Source organism: Podarcis raffonei, chromosome 5 (genome assembly GCF_027172205.1).
Source record: "Podarcis raffonei isolate rPodRaf1 chromosome 5, rPodRaf1.pri, whole genome shotgun sequence".
Taxonomy (NCBI): domain Eukaryota; kingdom Metazoa; phylum Chordata; class Lepidosauria; order Squamata; family Lacertidae; genus Podarcis; species Podarcis raffonei.
This window is the reverse complement of record NC_070606.1, coordinates 19,446,975-19,469,819: the sequence shown is the minus strand read 5'-3', so window position 1 is coordinate 19,469,819 and position 22,845 is coordinate 19,446,975. Positions and strand designations below refer to the sequence as shown.

Below are 22,845 nucleotides of genomic sequence, written 5' to 3'. Positions count from 1 at the left end.
CCAAATCTTTAATTGCTGCCTGGTTTTAAGCAAACTTCTCCAGGCATTTCTCTAAGGGACCGGACATGCCCGGCAGTCCCTACACTTTGAAAAACAATTTGCCATGTGGCACTGGGCCAGTGGCTGCTGTTTGAGAAAGCCCCCTAGGCACTTGGAGCTAATTGCAGGGTTCTTGGGATCTGTTGGTTTGAAAAGCAGTCAATTTGAAAATCAACAGATCCAAGTCACTAGCCACACAGAGGACTCTTTCTAAATTTTATATCACCTGGTTGATGCAGGGAAATCACTGTGCTTGGACTCCAGCAGAAGCCATTGATTTCTGCAGAGCACAGTGGAAAATTCTGCATGGAGTAACCATGGGAGTAGCCAGGGTTTGTGTTGGGGAGGGCAGAACTGAGCTATCTGCGATGTGATTGGTCAGTTAAGTTTATTGATTTATTTACGGTACTTGATGGGGGGTGCAGCTGCCCCCTGCCCCCCCCGCCTACACCCATGGGAGTAACTGACAGTTATTCTGGCTAAAATTAATAATAATAATAATAATAATAATAAAACCCACCCAGCAGCATCTGTGATGATTCTGAGTGAGAAGGCTGCCCGGATTTAAGATTACAGATCACACAAGTGAGCCCAAAGTACAACTTAATTTGGAAAATGCAGCCTCGAAAGTACAGTGGTACCTCGGGTTACATACACTTCAGGTTACAGACTCCGCTAACCCAGAAATAATACCTCGGGTTAAGAACTTTGCTTCAGGATGAGAACAGAAATTGCTCGGTGGCGGCGCGGCAGCAGCGGAAGGCCCCATTAGCTAAAGTGGTACCTCAGGTTAAGAACAGTTTCAGGTTAAGAACGGACATCCAGAATGAATTAAGTACATAATCAGAGGTACCACTGTAGTGTCCTTGTTGCCAGTTTTGCATTTAAGGTGTTGTGGGGCAATCCTCCGATTGTTCCATTGGTATCTGATGCATAACCCATTTGTTTTATTCTGCCAGGCTGACTTTGACATACAATATATATGCGTTATGCTTTGGTGCATGCACAGAGCCTTGCGGCTGAACTCCCATCTATTCCACAGGATTGTCACCATTAATTTTTTATTATTATTATTATTATTATTATTATTATTATTATTATTATTATTATTACTATTACTCCTGTGCCTTTAGCAGCATCTTGACATGTACAAATCTCACAGGTGATGCTTTTCCCTGGTGTGGACATTTAGGTTTGGTAAAAAGCTTCATTCACAAATGTTATGTACATTAGTTCATTGTTAAAAGCACATGACCAAGGTCAATAACAATCGGGCAGCCCTACCACCCAGTCCTTCTTTCTGCACTCCAGACAGTCCTTAGCTCCTCACTTTGTCTAGTCTTCACTAATATGATAGATTTTCTGGGCACGTGGCCAGAAAGCAAATGGACACATTTTCTAAATGGGGATTTTTAAAAAATATAAAATTACCCCTTAGCTGTGGCCCCTGTTACACTGTGGTCTTATTATTTAGCATAATGGCTTATCTAGTCCTGTTTGCAGTGAGCAGTGAATGAAACCTTGGAGCCATCATCATCATAGTCTGCCTCCAGAAAATTGGCACTTAATTTTATTTGGTATTTAATTGAGTTGGCCTGTGTACAAGCTGTTTCAGGGGAGGATTCTCGAGTTCTGATTTCAGTTTTGATACAGGACACTTCGTGCTGCCTTAGTGTTTGTCTTTTCAACATTTCCATCTCAAAAAGCGAGGGACAGTTGTGCTTCAAAGCTTAGTCAGTTTCTTCTCTTCAGGTCCTTATATGGTTTCCATCTTCTGCTGCTGACTGCCTGCTTCATGTTTGCAAACTGTTTTGGATGGAATCTTTTCGTGCAGCACAGAAAAACCAAATGTCTTTTGTTCTGTTTTTCTAAAGTATAATGTTTAATGTTTACCTGGTTTAGGGATTAAATATTTAAGAACCCAAGAAATCAAATTACCTGTCCTGTTTAAGTCCATAAGTGTAGATATTTATTTTATTAACCATGTTTATAGGCCACACTTTGAAAAAATAATCGAGGGTGGTTTTCCAACATAACATCTAAAAGCATCACACAAATTATTCGAACCATGTAATTCTAAAGAAAAACCTGTAATCTGATATGAAACCATTACAGATGAAGCAGATCAAACAGATTTCAGATTTTAGTCACGGTTAAAAGCAGAATGACTTTTAAGTCTCTCCAAAAGCCTGAAAGAACAGGAGCTTCGTAATGTGGCAGCTACTCACCCCGTCAGAGGGGTGAACTTCATAGCTGGGGAGCCACTACTGAAAAGATCCTATCTAATGCACTGCAGAGTGCGCCACACCAAATGGCAATAAAGCAAGTAGGCCTTCCTTGTGGATCTTAGTGAAGGGGCATATTACAATATTGTTCTATATTATCCCAAAGGGGGGAGGTTTCTACACCAGCCAGAGGGACAGGGGTTTTTCTGTTGCTTAAATGTTAAAGTGCAAATGGGCCTTGCGTTGGAATGTCTAGCTTGGGTGTGTAGAGATAAAGAACAAGGTTGAATGGATTTTATTGTAACCCCAGGAGGAGGGAGGTTGCAGGAAGGAGAGAGGGAGACCAAGACCTTACATAGTAATAGGAACTTACTATAAGTTTCGATTTCCCAGAAATCAGGTGGTTTACAAGAAATCAGGTGGTTCACAAGAAATCAGGTGGTATTGTATTCTGCAAATCTATATAAAGGGGACGCACCCTGACTGGGTGTGCAGGTTGCAAACTTATCGCCCTGTACCTTTGTTCTGCATATATGCACTTCAAATAAAATCCTGTTAATAACCTGCAAGGACGTTTTGCCGCTTTGTGTGAATCTATTCTCCGGGGACCCAATAGCAGATGTGGTTGGTCCTTCATTAGGACCCAGACAAGCCTATAGAGAGATAGAGGTTATTTGGATAAGTATCTGGGTCCCAGTCATCACAAAGACTTTGAATTGGGCCATCCGTAGAGATGATTTGCTATCTTTTTAGTGATAGTTCATATTATGCAAAATGGTTTCATCTGATATGAAAACCTGGAAACTCAGCCAGTCAGAACCTTAGGTTGTTTCCAGAGGGCACTTTACTCCTCAGCCCAATTCATTTCTGTTACAGTGGTACCTCGGGTTACATACACTTCAGGTTACATATGCTTCAGGTTACAGACTCCGCTAACCCAGAAATAGTACCTCGGGTTAAGAACTTTGCTTCAGGATGAGAACAGAAATCGTGCTCTGGCGGCGCGGCGGCAGCAGGACGCCCCATTAGCTAAAGTGGTGCTTCAGGTTAAGAACAGTTTCAGGTTAAGAACGGACCTCTGGAACGAATTAAGTACTTAACCCGAGGTACCACTGTATTAGAGTTCAGGTGGGTGAAAAGTGTCTGCCTTGACAGAGCTTTGGGATATAAGGAAGGTGAAGTTTCTGCCGTGCACCCCTTACAAAAGAAAAATAAAGCACCCCAGCCTCCCATTTTATAGGAGAACTGGGCACATGTATAAACAACAAACCTGCTCCCATCATATCTGTTTTGGTCCTCAGGGGACCAGTATAAGAGGAATAGTCTCACATTGTCTTGCTTTTAGGGATTTCAGTATTTGAATTTATGGGATGGGTAGTCATCTGCTGAGTAGTAAAAAATGTCAATTAACTGATAATGTAGAATTGTAAAAGCCAGACGCATAACTCCCCACCCCCACCCCTCAACCATGCATACTAGACAATCTCAGGGTGTGTATATCACTGTCTCTCTGTAATAAATCTCTTTGTTACTTAAAGGCTCTAGATCTTTAGTTTCATTTTTAAACTCACTGATAAATTTGCTCTGCGGTGAGTAATTTGCAGTGACAGCAGGATAATTTGCTTGTTTTTCAGACAAATCTAAATTGCCTCACAACAGACCTGCTATCATTTTAATTCCTTCGGAAGTAGTTTAGTAGGCTAGCTACATTTTAATACCTTCACTTTGGATAGACAAATTATCAGGGCTTTTTCCCCAAGGAGAACTCCCAGGAACTCAGTTCCGGCATCTCTCGGGTAGGTACCGTTGCCATTCTCAGAGAACGAGGGAGGTGTTCACGGTGAGTTCCGGCACCTCTTTTTCTAGAAAAACAAGCACTGCAAATAGCTATGTTGCAGCACAGACAAGGTTTAAGTGAATGCATAGGCCTGGTATAACTTTAAAATTGTATATCTTAAAAAGCAATCATAGTTACAGTAGAACCAGGTGGTTATAAGCTGGTTTTAGGTCAACTCTTAGGATTCATTGTGTGCACAGTACTCGCAGACACATGTAACAGAGATCTGATGCCTTTTTTTAAAAAAAGAAGACAAGGAAAGCCATCTTGAGAGGGCTACGTTTGAAGCAGAGAAGTAGGACAAGGAAGGGAATGCTTAAGTTTTAAATTATTCACTGCTTCTGTGATCCCAATGCTCTTCTGGATGCTTCTTCCCCACACAGGAGTAAACAAACATTTAGTGTGCCACAGAGGGCCTGGCAGGATGGTTCTGGTCATTTTTGGAGTGGAGAAGTAGCAGACAGGGGGAGAGTTATTTATTTAATTTGATGAAAATGTGTATATTCCTTAATTGTCGAAATATAAAATATATGTTTAAGTCATCTTTTTGAATGCCAGTAAGTTTTTTGTGTGTGTTTTTTTTAAGTTAAACATCTCTTTGCTCTGTCACTGCTCCACTCCAAATGAATTGCCTCCAAAATCCTTTTCTCCCTTCAATGTTCTGTTACATCTGTTTGCACAGAACATGTGGTTTGTCTGTTAGGGCCATTTCATGCTTCATACACCCTCCGATTTGCCTCCCAGGCATATGCTCAACAGGAAATCACAGCTCTCTCACAACAGACAGATGTGCTTGCAGATATGTGTGTTGACACATTTGCATCGCTGTTTTAGGTGTGCCCCCTAAACTCCCCACATAATGTATGACATGGAATCCATGACTGATGCCATATAATGAACTGCAGGGAGAGGTCAGCAATTGCAAGGCATAAAGGGGAGCTCAGGATGCTGTGAGGAGCTTCTTTGGCTCATCAGCTGTTCAGCAGTGCACACCTGATGGAAATAAAGCTTGAGGCAGGCATGGAACTCCAGGCAAATGTTCTAATCTCCCTTAGGCTGCCCTATATTATCTACAGCTGTCCACACATTTTTGACTGCCCTTGATAACCAGCCTGAATTCATGGCTGCCCTGTGCAGCTCCTCAACTGACTTCACTGAGCTTTGAAGGCATTTGGAAGTCTGCCTCCGAAGGACAAACTCTTGCCCTTTGGCCAGCCAGGAAAGAGGCTCATCTTGCCGGTAAGTTGCTTTTAGGTGATGCTCAGAAGCCACTGACTTGGAGCAGCTTTGGAACTTAGTGTCACAATAGGGAAGAGCCTCCCTGCTCTTCCCTTGAGTCTGAGAATGGCAGAGGGCTCATGCACCCAATGCTGAGCCTCTCACTTTGCATTTGTCACAATTCACCCTGGCGGGTACATTTCTGAATCCCTAATTATCTTCAGCAAACTTCCTCCAGGTTTATTTGGACAGTGAGTGATTGGGAACGGTGCAGACACATTACAACTACCCTGTGCCCTATATGGATGCCTGTATTTTCTTTTCACTTCCCTTTTGGTTTATTTTGCCTCTAGTGCTCGTCACAGTCTGAAGGTCTGATGTGCAGTGCACCTGCTTAAGCCATGTGCTGACAGGCATTACAAATGCGCTCTGCAAACCTACTGCTGTTTCTTTGGGTGTATTATTGCAGTAATTAGCATGATAAATAATGCAAAACATGTGGCTTTTTATAATACCCCTTTTGTAGTAGTTTTCAAATGGTTTCATTATAATGCTTCAGGAGCAGACTCGGTGAGAAGAGCCATATGGAAACAGATTTTTGATTTCCTGCTTCCAGACTTACTAATGCTCCCTCTCGCCTTCACTAATCTACCCTTGTTTTCTTATAATAATTATTATTATTTCCCCAAGAATCAGCCTGAAAGCTCTGCATTTCAGATCAAGACATCCATTGTGACAGGAGCTCTACAAATACTTTGCATGAGGCATTTCTTTGTGGACTTAAACCTGTAGAGATCTAGAAAAGTATATGAGATCAATTTATACCCATATGCTGTTTGAATGCCTTGACTCCAGATTCTAGCCAAACCTTCTGGACTGAAGCCAGCCATCAAGGGCCCATGTTTACTGTCTCTTGACCTGCTGTTGCAGAACAGAAAGGTGTATGTGTGAACTCTTAAGCTGCCCATTTAATTGTTAATTAGGGGAAGACATACTTTAGGAAAATGGACCCATACCCTTATTGCCTTCTGATATTTTGCCCTACATGCACAATTGTATTGGGTCTTGCTCTGCAAAATGCAGAAGAGGAGAGTTGGCGCTTTGCTAAATCCAGAGTAAGCCACTTGAGGTATACAAATTAGACCACAGCGTCTCAAGGATCTCTGGCTTTGCAGCCTTGGAGAACCACAGTCTCGATAAGCAGCTAGATCAGCCCAAAGCTAATCAGTAAAAGGCAGCTGGTTGAGATTTATTATTTGGGAGTGGTCCTTATCAAAAGAACAATCAGAAAAGTCATGATATGGGTTACTTCACAGACACCCGTATGCTTCGAAAGAGAGTGGTATGCCAGCTTTCTTAAGGATGTAAAAGTGACAAAAATATCACCATTAATTATGTATCCTTACCCGTGGGAGTTTTTAAGTATTGTCAAGGCGAGCGACAATAGACATTTGCAAGAAAAATTCCTGACGTTTGTGAGACAAACTTTGCCTTCTTTATGACAGTGTTGTAGTTTGGGGCTAGAAAGATGGAGATAGTTAATCCTGTTGCTTTCATGTCATGATCATGATCAAGATGCCCTTTCCCTTGTGTGCCTGCATGGTTTCTTGGTGTTTTTTGTGTCCACGCTCAGGGAAAATAATACCAGCAGTCAAAATTCCTTGGCCAGTTGTTTAATAATAATAATAATAATAATAATAATAATAATAATAATAATGTCTGCTCCTCCCACAAGTATCACTGTTCCTTTCACATATCTCTTTGGGCACTTATATACAAAGGCTCCCTCCTCTCCATGACTCAGGCTGTCTCCATGTTTCATCTTCTCCAAGCCTACCTGTTCCCCATGTGTCTTCGGCTGCCCAAATGTTGCTCTATGAAGATGCAACACAAAGCAAGCCATCCAGGGCTGGTGTGTGTGTGTGGGGAGGGATATAGGATAAACCAGTGGAATGGGATCTTGCCAGGTCCACCAGGAAATGCAATCCAACGAGAATTCACCTGCATAAGCTTCAAGAAATTTGTGCCCATTTTATGCTGAATTAATCATTCTGGAATGAACAACTGCCACCACCTGGCTTAATATTTGCAACCCTCATTAATTAATTTCCATAATTTGTGTCCTCATCTGCCAAAGTATTCCAGACAATATAACATAACATAATGTTGAAATAATAATTAGGCTGCAAACAATCAAGCCAGCAAAAGAACAAAAGTGCATGAAAGCTACCCAGTCAGAGTTGGAAAACAACAATTAAACAGCATTTAACAGGGATCAGAGATGTTTTGAGTCGATTAAGTGCTCATATAAATTTGAAAAAGTTTTCTGGCCTTTACTAATCAGTCTGCAAAAAACTGCAGAGTACGAAGGGCAGCAACAAGAGAGCCCTGCTCCAAGTACCTTCCAACTTTACTTTCTTGTACCAAAAAGAGCCCAAGCAAGGCCGCCTTCACAATCCAGACCATAAGCAAACAGGAATGGAAATAATGGGAAGAAACCTGCCCCTTTCCCCATGCTGCAATTGTGGGTGGACACAAAAGATTTCAACATAATTTGAACCTGGTTCTATACTCGGCAGTCATAATTTGTACAAGCAGGAAGATGTAGCTATAACTTTCATAAAGTAAAGTAGCAAGCCAAGCTCTGCCTTCCTCATACAAAGCTGAGCAATCTCTTTGTGAACAGTAAACCATTGTCTTATGTAATACCGCTAAAGGCCACAGTAACTAGGTCCCTGAAACAATGATAGTTCCACCTTTGATTTAAATAGTGTCTTGACTTTGATCTAATTAAATACCTGGTTTTGACTCTTAATTCCAGCTGCAACTTTATAATTGGGTGGGAGCTTTGGGGGGATTATTTTAAGTAATGTGATCTGAATCATCTAATAAACTAGGTTATGCAGAGAGAGTGGTGCCATCTTCCTAGTTCATAAGTATCTGAACTACTTTGAGACCTGAGCCAAATTCAGATATTTGGGCACAACAATCATGAGCTTTTTCCAGATACCGACAGCAAGTTCTGGGCTGTGGCAACTGCCCTGCCTGGCGGTCTGCAAATGATGGGAGCTAGAGGATGTGAGGGCGATCTGGCTGCGACATCTGTCACCCCATTGATCGCCAGGGTTGATTCGGCTGATCTGGCTGGCTAGGCGGGTGTCCCCTTCCTCCCTCACCGCTCCATGTGCGTCCCTCCCGAAGCTGCGCGCTCGGTGGAAGAGGACGACCATCCCAGATAGAAGGAGTGTACCGTTCTTCGGTCAAGGGTATACGATAGCTGCGCTCCCCTGCTAGAACCTCCAAACAAGCTCAAGGTCCATTTGTAGGAGAACGTAGGGTAGTCAAGCTTCCAAGACTCCAGACACATCCAAGTAAGGCGCTGCATGTGGCAGTTTGCCATTCTTAAATAAAAAATAAAAAAATAATAAATAATAAAAAATGATGGGAGCTAGAGCTGCACTCTGCCAAAGCTTAGCTGTCTGAATTATGCAGAGCACATTACCAAGGAGCTGAATGTCTGACCACAGCTTTAGAGACAGCCCACAATGTCCAAACAAACAAACAAACAAACAAACAAATTGTAGACCACTTTTCGTCTACAATTCTAGTGGATTAAGGCTGCAATCCTAACCATGTCTGCTCAGAAGTGAGCCCCATTGAATTCGATGGGATTACTCCCAGGTGGTTAGGCCTAATTTGACTGCAGCCTAATTTAATTTGCATTTAACATGGGGCATTGTTGTGGTTGAATACATTTCCATGTAATGTCAAAGGATCAACAGTGTGCAAAGCACAAAATAACCTTCTCTAAGGGCATATTCTGACATGAATATGCATTCCTTGACGTGTGAAATTCCTGCTGAGCAGCATAGTGTTGGAGGGAATGGGGCTGATGGTTCATTCAGACATTCAAGTCACTACTTGAAACTGTTGCCACAGTACAATGAACACGGTGAAGTCCATGCAATGGATCACTAGGAACGAGGCTAGAAAGAGCCATCTGTACTTTTTTTCAGTGTCAGAGGCAGTGTGCCTTGATCTACCAGTTGCTGGGAATCACAAGTGGGGAGTGTGCTGTTCCACTCAGATCCTGTTTTTGGACTTCTCACAGGCATCTGGTTGGCCACTGTGAGAACAGGATTATGGACTAGATGGACCTTTGGTCTGATCCAGCAGGCCTTTTCTTGCGTTATTGAAAAGAGAAGTTCAGAGCCAGCCTACCAGAATGTTTTGCTTATTCAGGTCCAACCTGTGGAGAGACTGAGCCATTTATTCAACACCTATGTGGGTACTGCACCACATTCTGGTACACTAGAGAAAGTACAAAATATTGAGTGTACTTCTAAATGTGACATACTTTATTTTACCTGCAGTCTAAGCTGGAGTAATCAGAGCAATGGTGGTGATTTTGTTCCATTTAGTTATGAAGGACTATAGCCTTTCTCAAACAGGGACTATCATTGCATCTAGAGTTTGCTGTATCAAAATGCTTGTTTGGGGTTTCATACATTCTAAATGGCTAGCAGCTTCTTGCCCAGTCTTACTAGGGAATTCTTAAAAACCAAAATATCAGGGCAGTTTTGAAATCATTGGTTAAAATCATTGCAGTTTTGAAATGTTCAGTCTGCCATCTTGATTTAAAAATGATATCCAATCATGTCCAAGCATAGATGGAAACCTGCTCTTTGATCTCACAAACCATCATTCAAAATTTGGTTATGATATCTTAAGAGATGGCCAAATTCACAGCAAGCAGAAAAGCAACTTTCCAAATCAATGAAGTACATGGCTAAGAATTGCTATTAAAATAGAGATGGCTTCAAGCGCTTCATTTTGGTGAAATCATGCTCAAAGTGTTAAGTTTTTTCTTTTTTACCTGACAAGCAGGGATAGGCAAACTAAGGCCTGAGGGCCGGATGCGGCCCAATCGCCTTCTTAATCTGGCCCACGGGCGATCCGGGAATCAGCATGTTTTTACATGAGTAGAATGTGTGCTTTTATTTAAAATGCATCTCTGGGTTATTTGTGGGGCATAGGAATTTGTTCATTCCCCCCCCCCAAATCGTCCGGCTCACCACATGGTCTGAGAGACGGTGGACCGGCCCACGGCTGAAAAAGGTTGCTGACCCCTGCTGACAAGTGTTAAGAAAATGTTTATTCCATTCTGCCAAGAAACTATTCCATTAGGGTTTAGCAAGATTCACATCTTTCCTTGGCCATAATCCAACACAGAGTTAGGTCCATTGGTTTTAGCTTTGTTGGATTATGGCCCATATTATTTTTCGAACACCAGCATATATGCAGCACACAACGTTAACACACATTATATAAACTGCAGATTTATTAATGTATTTACAGCAGTAACAACCTTTTTCCCCCTCTGCAATTTGTGACAGAGGGCATCAGACATGTATTGGTACCTAGATATGGAATTCAAAGTCTGAGCTCTTTCGGAATGATAGAACCTCTCTATCTCTCCGGACGAACTCAAAACTGACATTAGAAGTCACAAGCAACTGCTGAGTGGGGATCCAGGAAGTTGAGTCACATTTCAAAACAAGTGTTTTGTGTTATTACATCACCAAATGGCCCTCACCACCAGTATCAACAGCAATCTTGGCAGGGTGAGGCATTGGCATGGTGATACCTGTGATGAAATCAAGGCTCTGAATTATTCCTATAACCATTTTCTTGATGACAGATAGTGAGCAGATGAGCAGGTTCTTCTCTTGCTGTGTTTGTGTGTGTGCTTGTGTGTAGTCCCCCTTCCCTCATGTGCACATTTCAAGTAAGTTTCTTTTCATGTGGAAGGATATGATATGAGCCATTTAATTCAGTTAAAGCCATAGACAGATCCTTAATATTTAGATCAAAATAAGTACCATTCATATTTTGTCCCGGAACCTTCTGCCCAACTCCTGTTACTTTGCTGGGCTGTCATGGAGCCCCCAAACATATCAAAACCTCAAATCAGCTGTCACCATATAAAAGGCAACACCCTCCCGACAATTGTTTGCCCTCAAACGATTGGGGGAAGATGGCCATTGAACTGGAGGTTCCAAATAACTGACCTTAGTTGGCTCCTTACACCCTGGGAAGTAAGACTCCTTGAAAGTGTGACTTTCCGCCAAGTGATTGTGCATGGGATGCATGAACTAAAATCTGTTTTGGGTGCAGGCTTTCTTTAGCTGCCAAATTTGCAACCATTACATAGCCTGTGAATAATTTATAGGGAAAAAACGTTCGGTTGTTTCATCAGATGTGTTTTCCACTTGGCTCTCTGTTTCCCTTTCTGCGCTGAAAAGAAGAATGTTTTTCTAGGTATCAATAATTAATCCTTTTAAACCGGGGTGTGGGGGGTGTTACAGTATGATATCTGACGTCAATGCAACCTAATAAGAACATAAGAAATTCAGAGGGAGGCTGGCGGTAACCTAGTTTGTCAGCCAGCAGCCATAGCTGTTAGGTGACATTTGTTGGTTCACTTTTGCTGCTGCTTTTTAAATCTCCATGCTAAAATGTTTTGCAAACACTTCCTTCCCCTGCCTCCTTGCACTTTTTGTGCTACCAATAGACACAGTTTTAATCTGGGTGAGCTCAGTAGACCACCCCCTCACCTGGATTGATTCCATATGTATATATTTTCTGGAACTCTCAGTGACATATGTACCTGGTGCTTTCAGCAGTGTCTTAAAAACAAATGGTTATGGTGCTATTCAAACCTGAGATCTTATTTCTCAGCTTTAGTTTAATTGGAGCTTTCAGTTTCAGGATGAGGTCATTCCCTGTGCCAAAAGATGCAATCAGACTTGGACGCTGAATTATTTAGAGTTCCGTTTAACCGTTTGCATGTGCTCAAGTGGCAATAAACATTGCCTTGCTACCCTGTAGGCAACTGCAGCTGTTATGCAAACGGCAAATAAATGTTCCCCAACCTCCTAGGCTGAGGCATTCTGAACAAAGGAAGGGTGCACTCCAGAACCATTTCCATAGAATCATAGAGTTGGAAGGGACCCTGAGGTTCTTCTAGTCCAACCCTTTGCATTGCAGGAATACACAGCTGTCCCATATGAGGATCGAACCTGCAACCTTGATGTTATCAGCACCACCCATCAGTGTGTGTTGCTGTTGCAGACTGGAAGGAGGAGTGGCATGGTGTAGGAGCTATGGCAGAGCCAATCAGATGCTCTTCTTGCCTTGCCTGCACCATAGCAAGCTGCTGTTACCTTGCCCCTCTCCTTGGCAAGTGGCCATGGCGTTTGGTGCTGAGAAGGCAAGGCAGCAGCACAGTCTCTCTCCCCTGCCCCCCTTGCTGGCTAATGACTGCTCCATTAAGGAAAGAAATCAGGGCATGGAGGTAAGTGGATTCATTGCTGAGCTTGGAACAGGAAGACCTTGGTTCAAATCTCTGCCAAGTTTACTAGCTGGCCTTGAGCAAGTTACAATCTCCCATCCTAATCTACCTCACAGGGTTGTTTTGAAGACACAATTAGACCCTCCACCCCATACCCTGGGCATTTTGCAGGAAGCTATTAAAAGAAATGCATTGGCCTTGGTCATTTTAATTCCTTTTGGATTTTGCCATGGGTGTAGAATGATAGTAGAAAACTGGAGAATTAAATAAAAATCCCTTACACCTCCCCCTCCCCCAATTAACTGGATTTTTCAGGGTCTGGCACAAGCCCCCAAATGGATTCATCACTGCTTAACCAAGTATTCTGATAAACAGGCTTTTTCTCTTTCCCCATTTATAAATGTAAGAGAGACAACATCACACCAAGCGCTAGAGATATACCACCCTCCCACTTCACTCTATTTATATGTTCCTGTCATAAAGCAATTAAAATAATGAATACTTTACAAAACAACAGGTAAGCAGCCTGCATAAAGATAGTATTAGCTTAAAATGTACCTGCCATGCCTCTAAATAAGGCACCAATTAAAACTTTATTCTAGGTTTCTTGAAATGTCTCTTCCCCTCCCCCCGGTCCTGCTTCCCGGCTCATGGAAGGGCTGCAATGCCATTTACTTACGTACTTCTCCGTCTTTATATTTAAACATTTTCAAACTGATACAACCACCACAACCAAATAGAAACCTTAAAACTTTTTTTAAAAAATAGCTGCAACCATAGAACAAATCAAACAGTAAAAAAAAAAAGTAGCTTCAACTTTGCTAAACCTTAACTGTCTGGGGGAAATTAAGAAGAAATCTATCTGGTACTTAAAACTCATTAAATTGGGTGTGAGGCAGACAGGCCTGGAGGGGAGTGTTCCAAAGGAAAAGATTCCAGGCACTGTAATGCTCTTTCCCTCTGGTGAGGCTCATAGCACGCAGGCAAATTCATGTAGAAGCAGGAGGTTTTTAAGGTACCTGGATCCCAGGTCATGCAGAGTTTTAAAGGTGAAACACAGGTGAAAAGCATCTCCTTCGTCTCAAAACCGCTAATCTTCATGGGAAGTGCCGCCCCACCCAGAACTGTCTGAACACCATCTCCCTAGTCCGATGAAAAGGTAAAAGATAAAGGACCCCTGGACGGTTAAGTCCAGTCAAAGGCAACTATGGGGTTGCGCTCATCTTGCTTTCAGACCGAGGGAGCCGCCGTTTGTCCACAGGCAGCTTTCTGGGTCATGTAGCCAGCATGACTAAACCTCTTCTGGCGCACCTAGGACTGTGACAGAAACCAGAGCGCACGGAGCGTTTACCTTCCCGTCACAGCAGTACCTATTTATCTGCTTGCACTGGCATGCTTTTGAATGGCTAGGTAGGCAGGAGCTGGGACAGAGCAATAGGAGCTCACCCCATTGCGAGGATTTGAACCGCCAGCCTTCTGATCTGCAAGCCCAAGAGGCTCAGTGGTTTAGAACCATCTGCCAACTGCACTGCTCTCTTCCCTGCATTGCACTCAAGTTTGTTTCCCTTCAATCCAATCTGTTGTGGACTATAGGCACATCTACAACTGAAATGGATGTAAAGGAGAACTAAAACTGCCTGTCTTCATCAACCTCAGCCTAAAACCCCACACAACCTCACGTAGAGACTTCATTAAACAGCAAGAGGATGGCTAATTTTTGTGTGGAATGTGTCATTCATGAATGTTGACTGCAGAATATCTGATTCATCAGATCTATATTTATCATATAATAAAGGCTATACATAATTGAAAAGGAAGCATGACTTTTATCCTTGCCACAGATGTTGATTTGTGCATGCATGCGTGTGTGTGTGCGTGCACACAGAGTTTTGATTTGAATTGTAATTCATTTACTCTGTATGGCAGAAATCTGCTTTGACCACAGTGCAAATGATAGTATATTTCACTTTATCAGTCAGATGCTGCCATTCATACTTCACAATGGAATGTGAACATGAGCAATCATTCTGAATCATAAATTTGTTCTAAATCTAAACAATTTGAATACACATTTGCTGCATTCTCAGCCATTAATTGCTTGTTATTCATTGTTTGCAATGTGCTTTGGGATTTAGTTGAATGGGAATCAACATAGAAAATCAATCTCTCTATCAATCAGTCAATCAAGCAATCAATCAAGCAGTCAGGCATTTTAAAGGCAGAAAATGCTTGTTCAAACCAAATCTTACCATGCTTAGAATGCATAGATTTCATCCATCCACAGAATGTGTATTTATTTTCACTCTAATATTCTGGATATATCCCCCCAAAAAAAAAATTTGGGGGGAAAGTTTGGGAAGGATTCCAACTGTGAATAAAATGTCAACAAATCTTCAAAATCTGAAATATTAGTGTTTTGAAACTTGCAATGTAAAATTTAAAATATGGAGAAGTCAGTAACATTTCAATGGATGCAATATTGATTTATCTGTGAAGGATGTGACAGGAATGAAGCTATGGCTTGCTGTTCTATGCTCTGAAACCTCTGGTGAGATCCAGAGCTTCCTAAAGCCCTTGGGGACATCTATAGGGGTTGATGGATGCTGCTTACTTACACCAGACAACTCAAATGTTTACTATGCTAGGATAGTTAATAAATATTACTGCTGTTTTGTCACCAACGCAGTGGGAGATTCCTCCGAGTTGCGCCTCTTTCTGTATTCTTGTCTTGTGGAAAACTTCAGGAAGCAGTAATGAGTGTTAAAAATGGCAGTGGGAGCTGAACTTCTCTTATTGACCTGAACAAACAAGCTACAGTATTTGGGTGGGTTCCCCCCCCCCCGCAACATCTTCTGTGCTGTTCATGATTGAAGCATATCGAACTTGGGTGTGGCGATGCAGTGTCCTTGCAGCAGCGCCCCGCGAGGAGGGCTGGCTGTGAATGGCAGGGGTCAGTGGTGATTCAGCCAGCATAGCACAGCAAGAATGCCTCCTCTTAATTTGCTTCTTCCTCCCTTCCTCTGGTGACTCAGTGAGGGACAGTGCTTACAGCCGGAGAGGAGTTCCTCGGATTAATCACGCAACTCCCTTTTCAGAGTGGCTCCTTGGCAACCCGGCAGCTTGCTAGAAGATTGGCAGCTCTGCATTCCCATTCTGTTTGGTGTTTAAAGCTCCACGCACTCACCCAGTGTGAGCTTCCTTGGAAAACTCATTCAGGAAACCATAAATTAAAACAACACCTGACTATCGTGCGCATTCACTGTGTGTTGCATCGTAGGTTAATTTTGTCTGTGTGCATACTTTGCATTGAGGTTTGCGTACAGGACCGTACAAATACGAGGCTGTATTGAGATTGCCGACATTCCAGGTGCCAGCTACATTGCATATGAGAACAGAGAGAGGAAACTGGCTCCTGTGGTGTCAAAAATACCTACTGCATCTCCCTAGCAACTTTTGAAAAACACCACTCACTGTATTTGCATAGAGCTTGGGAAAGAAAAATGCCAACCAGGGGAATTTTTAGGTGGGGGTCACCTTACGTTGCCCATAACTCATCATCATTTCACAGAATGGGAAGAACTCAAAGTTGAAAGCAGTGCCAGGCCTAGACAGTGCCAAATGATATCTCCCTCCCTGCTAGGACCAACACTTTAGTATTGATGCACTGTTCAGACAACAGGTCTTGCCATCATCTCCTCCCTGCCCCTATCACAGTTGCATTTCTGAACTTGCCATGACTGAAAGTGTGCTGTACCAAAGTTGGCATTTTGATGGCTTGACTTGGGCTTCATTCTCTCTCTCTCTCTCTCTCTCTCTCTCTCTCTCTCTCTCTCTCTCTCTCTTTCTTTCTTTCTTTCTTTCTTTCTTTCTTTCTTTCTTGTAAGAAAGTAAGCACTTGCCATTAACAGGAATATTCTTATTTGTGTATCCCATAGAAGGCAGGCCAGTTTTCCATTTGACAGAAGAACATAATTTACCCACTCATCGTTTGTTGTGGTGATAACTGTCTTGTGTGTGTGTGATAACTTATATTATTACTTTACCAAAATACAAGCATTATTTATAAAATAGACAAACAAAAGGGAAGGGGAGGGGGAGAAAATCCCCAGTAAAGAGGATATAAAGGCATTGGGTAACTTTACACAGAGACATTAATTGTCCATCTTAACGTCAGCAGTATCTTTTTAGCTTCTAATGCACTGAACTGGGAGACCGCAAACAGAGATGATGTGTTTATCTGGTACTCTGCTGCAGTTTAACCCCTGCTATGCTAACTGTTCGTCTCTCTCTCTCTCTCTCTCTCTCTCTCTCTCTCTCTCTCTCTCTCTCTCAATTTTACAGGAGGTCCAGAAGATAACCAGCAATGGGGAGACCCAGGCAGATGGGGACTTGAAACCCACAGACGAGAAAGAGGAAGTTGTGGCAGCAGAAGTGGGCTGGATGACCTCTGTTAAAGACTGGGCAGGGGTGATGATTTCAGCCCAGACCTTAACTGGCAGAGTCCTTGTGAGTTTCCCCATGCTTTCTTCAGATTTTCCGTCTACTTTTTTCAGATGGCTAGCCAATACCCCCCATTTAAAAATATGGTAATTTTCACATGAACAACACTTTCTCTCTATGGTGTCTGCTTGCTGATACATGCAGAAAATGGCCTCATGAGGACAGGCAACCAGGCTATTCCTTGATATTTAAAGTAATTAAGTGAAAAGGTTGGCCATGTGCATTCACTCTAACTCTTTGTTCCTAAACCTATGTATTTGAGAGTTAGTTCAAATAAGAGAAATGAGATGCATCTTCCAAGTAAATATTGTTTGTATCAGGGTGCCATATTATGGGACAAACTATCTTCAGAAAACCCTTTCCTTTCCACAGGATCCTGGTAGACTAATTTTTGCACAGGAAGTTAAAGGAGGACAGGTTTGTTCCTGTTGAAGGGAAATGTATTGTTTCTGACACCTAAGGTTATGAAAATTAACTACTAATGTCGGGGAGGTTCTGATACTCAATATAGGCATTGTTTTGTCGTAATTTTGCACCCACTTCCAGGCACAACAAGTCTTCCCCATAATGGTGCATTTTTGCCACAAAAGCTCCAAAAGTTTCTTGTATTCAGTACTCTAGATAACTGTTATTCCTGTAGAGTTGTTAAATGGTGGGCAATATCCAACATTAATCATACTTACAGTAGACCCACTGAAATTATAAACCTCATTACTTAAGTCTATTGATTCCAGTTGATCTAAGTAAGACTTAGTTCAATGGAACCTTGTGAACGGAAAGAGGGCTAGTTCTATTAGAAAATTAAAAATGTGGAACATTTTTGCTTCCCTTGAGCCTGGTTCTGAGCTCTTCGCCTCCAGGGGAAAGATTTCCCTTATTTGGGTGTAAGTAATTTGGATCCAGGCCCTGTGGGAACAAGGCTCGTTTGTTATGCAAAATGAATTTAGGTAGGCTGCCTGCTAGGACACTCTGCAGCCAACAGGCTAATTTGGGTTAATTGCCTAGATTTAATTGAGATTTAGAGCTAGTATTGTTAGGTTTGAGTCCAAAGTTCTTATATTATGGAAGTATCATTACTGTGGACTTTTAACAGGTTTTATCATTAAGTTTCATGCACCCACACCATTAATTTATTGTTATTTTTAAAGAATTGTTTGCAAGTGTTCTGGAGCCATTTTGGACCATGTATAGAACAGTGTTTTCTGTACATATAAGGAATCCAGTTGGGTCTATACTGATTAGGTAACATGGTTTTATATTTAAAATTTTATATATCAGGAACAGTCAAAGGATGTACAATAAGTTTATTGGTCTCTATACACATTGCCAGATTGTAAGTTTAGTTTGGATAAATTAAAAGTAATGGGATTTAGTCTAACAAACAACAAACACTAGATGTAATTAGAATTTTTTTGTGAACAAACACCCCAAAAAGACTTGTCAATATCTTTGCCACACAAGTCAACAAGGATCTGTTTTAAAAACAACCTAGCTCTATGAAAAGAAAAGATGAGATGACAAATGTGGTTTTGGTTTTCTTTCTTTCTTGATAGAATATATATGGCCAATATGAATATTCTGCCTTTCATGGTTTTGTCTGTTGCAATGGTTCACAGTATATTGACATTTGCACAGGTAGTTAGGAATTGTTTTTTTAAAAAAATTGGATCAACATTTGGGTTTGGTTGCTTTATGGCAGAGCAAAACTAAATGGGCATATTTTGCTTTATTAATATGCAATATAATTGAAAAAGATAGGAAGAAAATGTACTTAATGACATATTGTTTTCCTATCAGTTTAGGAATGCACCTTACTTTTAGGTAGCATTTTTGCATCCAACGTTTCTGTGGACATTTCTGCCAATGAATTTTTGGGTTGTGGCTCTTTTAAGTAAAATCCCAGCTGAAACTGAGGGCATAGTTATTGAAAATCTTTTAAAGATATTTACCCGCCTCTGCTTCTTAGTGACTTAGCACGCCATGTATTCCTGAAAGGTCTGATCATTTCCCCTTGAAAGCCAACTGCAGAAAATTCTGTTTTATTGAGTAAAAGATTATGGCTTTTTGTAGGTCAGTTGCAGATCAAAATTAGATCAGCCAGAGTGACAGATGAAGAAATTACAGTACCTTTTCATACTGTAGGCCACAGTTTAAATCAAAATCAATCTTCCAGATTCACAATTAAATAACCTTTAGGAAGTGGTTCACTGAACACTGGTGTTGAGGGAGAAGAAATAGTAGCAATTGATTTTTGGTTTGGCGTGCGCACGCAAAGAAAGCTGTTGTGCAACTGCCACCTAGATTTATTTGCTAAGCAAAGAAAAAAAGTTATTAAGGTGTGAAAATTGATCTTAAAAACAGGACTTCATTAATAGTTCTTTCTTCAAATCACCCTTTTTTCATTCTCGTATGATCAGTTATTTCCTTGGAAAGGGGCTCCAATGAGGGTGGTCAGTCTCTCAATTGTGCAGCCCAGAGCTCTCCCTGCACAACTTTCCAGATTTCGTCCTTGGCCTTTTGGGTTAAGGAAGCCCCTTGCCTGAGGCCTTAGAGACTTGCTGCCAAGTAGACAGTTCTTGGCAGGATGGGCCAATGGTCTCACCCATTTAAGGCAGTACCATATGTTCAATAAGACTCGTTGTAAAAGGGCAAGAGCTTCAAAGGCTAATATTTTCAGGACCCTTTCTCTGTTGTTTTTGTCGTTTTTTGCATATTGTTCTGTTTAGTATGGCTCTCATCTCATTCTTCATGAAATGGGTTCCTACCTTCACCAATCAAAGTGCGAAAGAGTTGGTTTGGATGGCAGCACATATCTGGCAGCTAGTGAGATCTGCCTACCTTCTCGATAGCTAGCTGTGAAAGGAGTGCTCATGGAGTGAGCTAAGACATTTCTCCATCTGTGAAACAAATAACCAGTTGCATTCGTAAATGCTAGAAGAAACCAAAAGTTACCAGATCTCTTTATATCAAGTCCAGTCAAGGAGTTTCTTTTCCATAGAAAAGAAAACTTTATAAGGCTGCAGTCCGATGCCCACTTATGCCCAATAAGAAGTTAGTGTCGCTGAATCCAGAAGGACCAACTATAATAATAATAGGAATGTACATTCTGATTATATGGGACAGATCAGAAACTGGGATGGCTTCTGTAAATCTAGGACTTTTCCTGGAAAATAGGGACAGTTGGAAGGTCTGTTAGTATACCCGGGTCAGGTTGGAGAGCCTAGTGTCCATCTCCAAACCTATGCTAGCTCAGTCTGCATCCACAAAATCCAGCTGTTTTTATATCCTTTATCCACCATTCTTCATTTTTGATTTTGCCTTGGCTCATAGTGCTGCACATGTGCAACATAAGTTTTGGTTTCCCTGCTGGTTACTAAAGCCACAGGAACGTAGGTACACATTCATTAAAGCCCTTTGCAAAAAAGAACCATGAAAGGCTCACAATTTCTTTGATTGTGCTTGCATGTCTTGGATCCCCTGCAAAGAGAAAGAAATACATGCCACAAACTAAAAACTGCACCAGTCTGTGCACGTACCAGTTCCAAAATTAATTCAATTTCTTTCTAAGTTAAGGCAGGCAGAACCAGAACATGGGTCAGAAGCAAACCATGGGACCAGAATGGGAGGGGGAAAAGGGAAACTGAGGATATCCGTCCATCCCTATTCTCTTTCATTTCCATGTTACAAAAATTAGAAAACTTGTCAGCAGCTCAATGTGTGAAAATTATTTAAAATGTGACATCCTTTGCCTGGGCAGCTGTCAAAACCAGGAACAGTTTGTGAAAGCTAATTCGGTTCTAAATTAATCCTGAACACTTCGAAAATAACGCTGTTAAAAGAAAACAACATTTGAGATGCTCCCCTCCACCACCTAATATGATGGTTGGAAAGAATATATTTTAACATTTTGTGCATATGTTTTATGCACTATAACTTTGCTTACTGTCATGGGCTTTACATATATTTTTGTGTTATGTGGGATAGATTGCAATGGACTGTGCCTGAACCATCTTCCAGGGTTCTCAGCATATGCCTAAGGTTTCTGCTGCAGAAGTTCACTGCGATCACCTGAGAATCCTAGAAGTCACATGGCTCTGAGGGTGGAGCTCGCCAGCACCTCCCTGTGCCCCGCCCTGTTAGCTCTCTAGTTTTATGTGATTCCTGCCATGCGTTGCCAACAAACCCTGGCCCTACTTCCCTTGAAATCCACCTGGTTCTTTTGAGCGTTCAGCTAGAACATTTGCAAAAAAACCGTATTCACCACATGGTCAGCTTTGTAACCTCCCAACACTGAGCAGGTGCTAAGAGGCAAAGTTTGCCAGACCCAGCTAGTGAGCTTTCAGTGCCCCCTGTTACCTTCCCTCCATCACAGAAGCTTTGGGGTGGGGTTGCTTGCAAAAGTGGAAAGATCTAGCAGGAGCAGTGATAGAGGTTGGGGGTGAACCCCCTTTTGAGATGGAGCTTGACTTGAATGAGCCTGGGCCTCCCTTATAGCTCAGACTTTCCCACCTGTCTTAGCCATAATTGTGAACTTGGTCAGCATCACTAAACAATGAATTAATATGCCTGCACATTGGAATTCCTGGGATGGTATCTTTGTTTGGCATAATTAAGAGCTGATTGTGGCATGACAGATTACATGGTGGTAGATAAGGGTTTACTGGGGAGCAGAACTGTAGCAACCAACTGTACAATATGCACTGATTTTGGCTAACATTTACTTACTTGTAAACTATTATTTTTAACACGCTCCATCACAGTAGCTTTTGAAGTAGAGCAAGACTCTCCCCTTTCCTGCTTTTCTTCCTGTCTCTTCTTGCTCCACACACTCGAAGCTCTACTCTCGCAGAAGGAAAGTAGGAAGCTACAGTCTCTGTTGGGCACACTAGTTCAGGGTCTCTACTAGTGCAATAATTACCGTATTTTTTGCACCATAACACTCACTTTTTTCCTCCTAAAAAGTAAAGGGAAATGTCTGTGCGTGTTATGGAGGGAATGGCTACGGGTTGCATGCCTACGGACTTTCCTCCTCTAAAAACTACGTGCGTGTTATGGTCAGGTGCGTGTTATAGAGCGAAAAATACGGTAGCTAAGGAGCCCCTAGTTTGAAATATAATCACCTGGGGGGACGGTGGATGAAATGGATGCTAATTATCCAATGGTAGGTAGTGGTTTGTATGGTGGGGGGGAAGTCATTTTGTGGAGCAGTTTATTTTGAGCTTTAAACCTCCTCGTGGGTTGCCATGGGGATTAGGTGCAGCCATAAATCCGCTTCCTAGGTGTTCACATGTGTTAAGCTGCCTGCAAACACTTCTTCTTTCCTTAAAATTAATTTGTAGACCGAACACCTTTGCTCGGCTTGGGTCTGTTATTGATGTGCCTGGTTTATGTGCTTTTTCTGTGTGTGTGTGTGTAAATCGGTGGTAGCTCTCAGCAGGAGAGATTGCTCATAGCTGAATTGGAAGATATTTGCTCCAGTTTGCTTTAATCTCCCGTGACTACAGTGTGGGCTGTTCCCTAGGTTTCCATAGGGACAGGAACAATGCTTCCCGTTGGGGTTCATCAGCCACAGAATGATGATGCTACAAAGTACACAGTGTTGAGTTGGTCTCATTGGTTTCTATGGTAACTGCAGCTTCCTTTAATCCACCATATCTCTCTCTCTCTCTCTC

At 41.9% G+C, this 22,845-nt stretch overlaps 1 protein-coding gene across 19 annotated transcripts in view; it reads left to right on the top strand.

Annotated features, from left to right (window-relative positions):
- Window positions 1–22,845, top strand: part of KCNMA1 (potassium calcium-activated channel subfamily M alpha 1) — a 536,674-nt gene that overhangs the window by 125,248 nt on the left and 388,581 nt on the right. For all 19 annotated transcript variants that reach the window (XM_053388116.1, XM_053388113.1, XM_053388117.1 and 16 more), the window contains exon 2: window positions 17,015–17,179. In XM_053388116.1, the coding sequence (XP_053244091.1) occupies window positions 17,015–17,179 (165 nt within the window). The remainder of the gene's footprint in view (window positions 1–17,014; window positions 17,180–22,845) is intronic.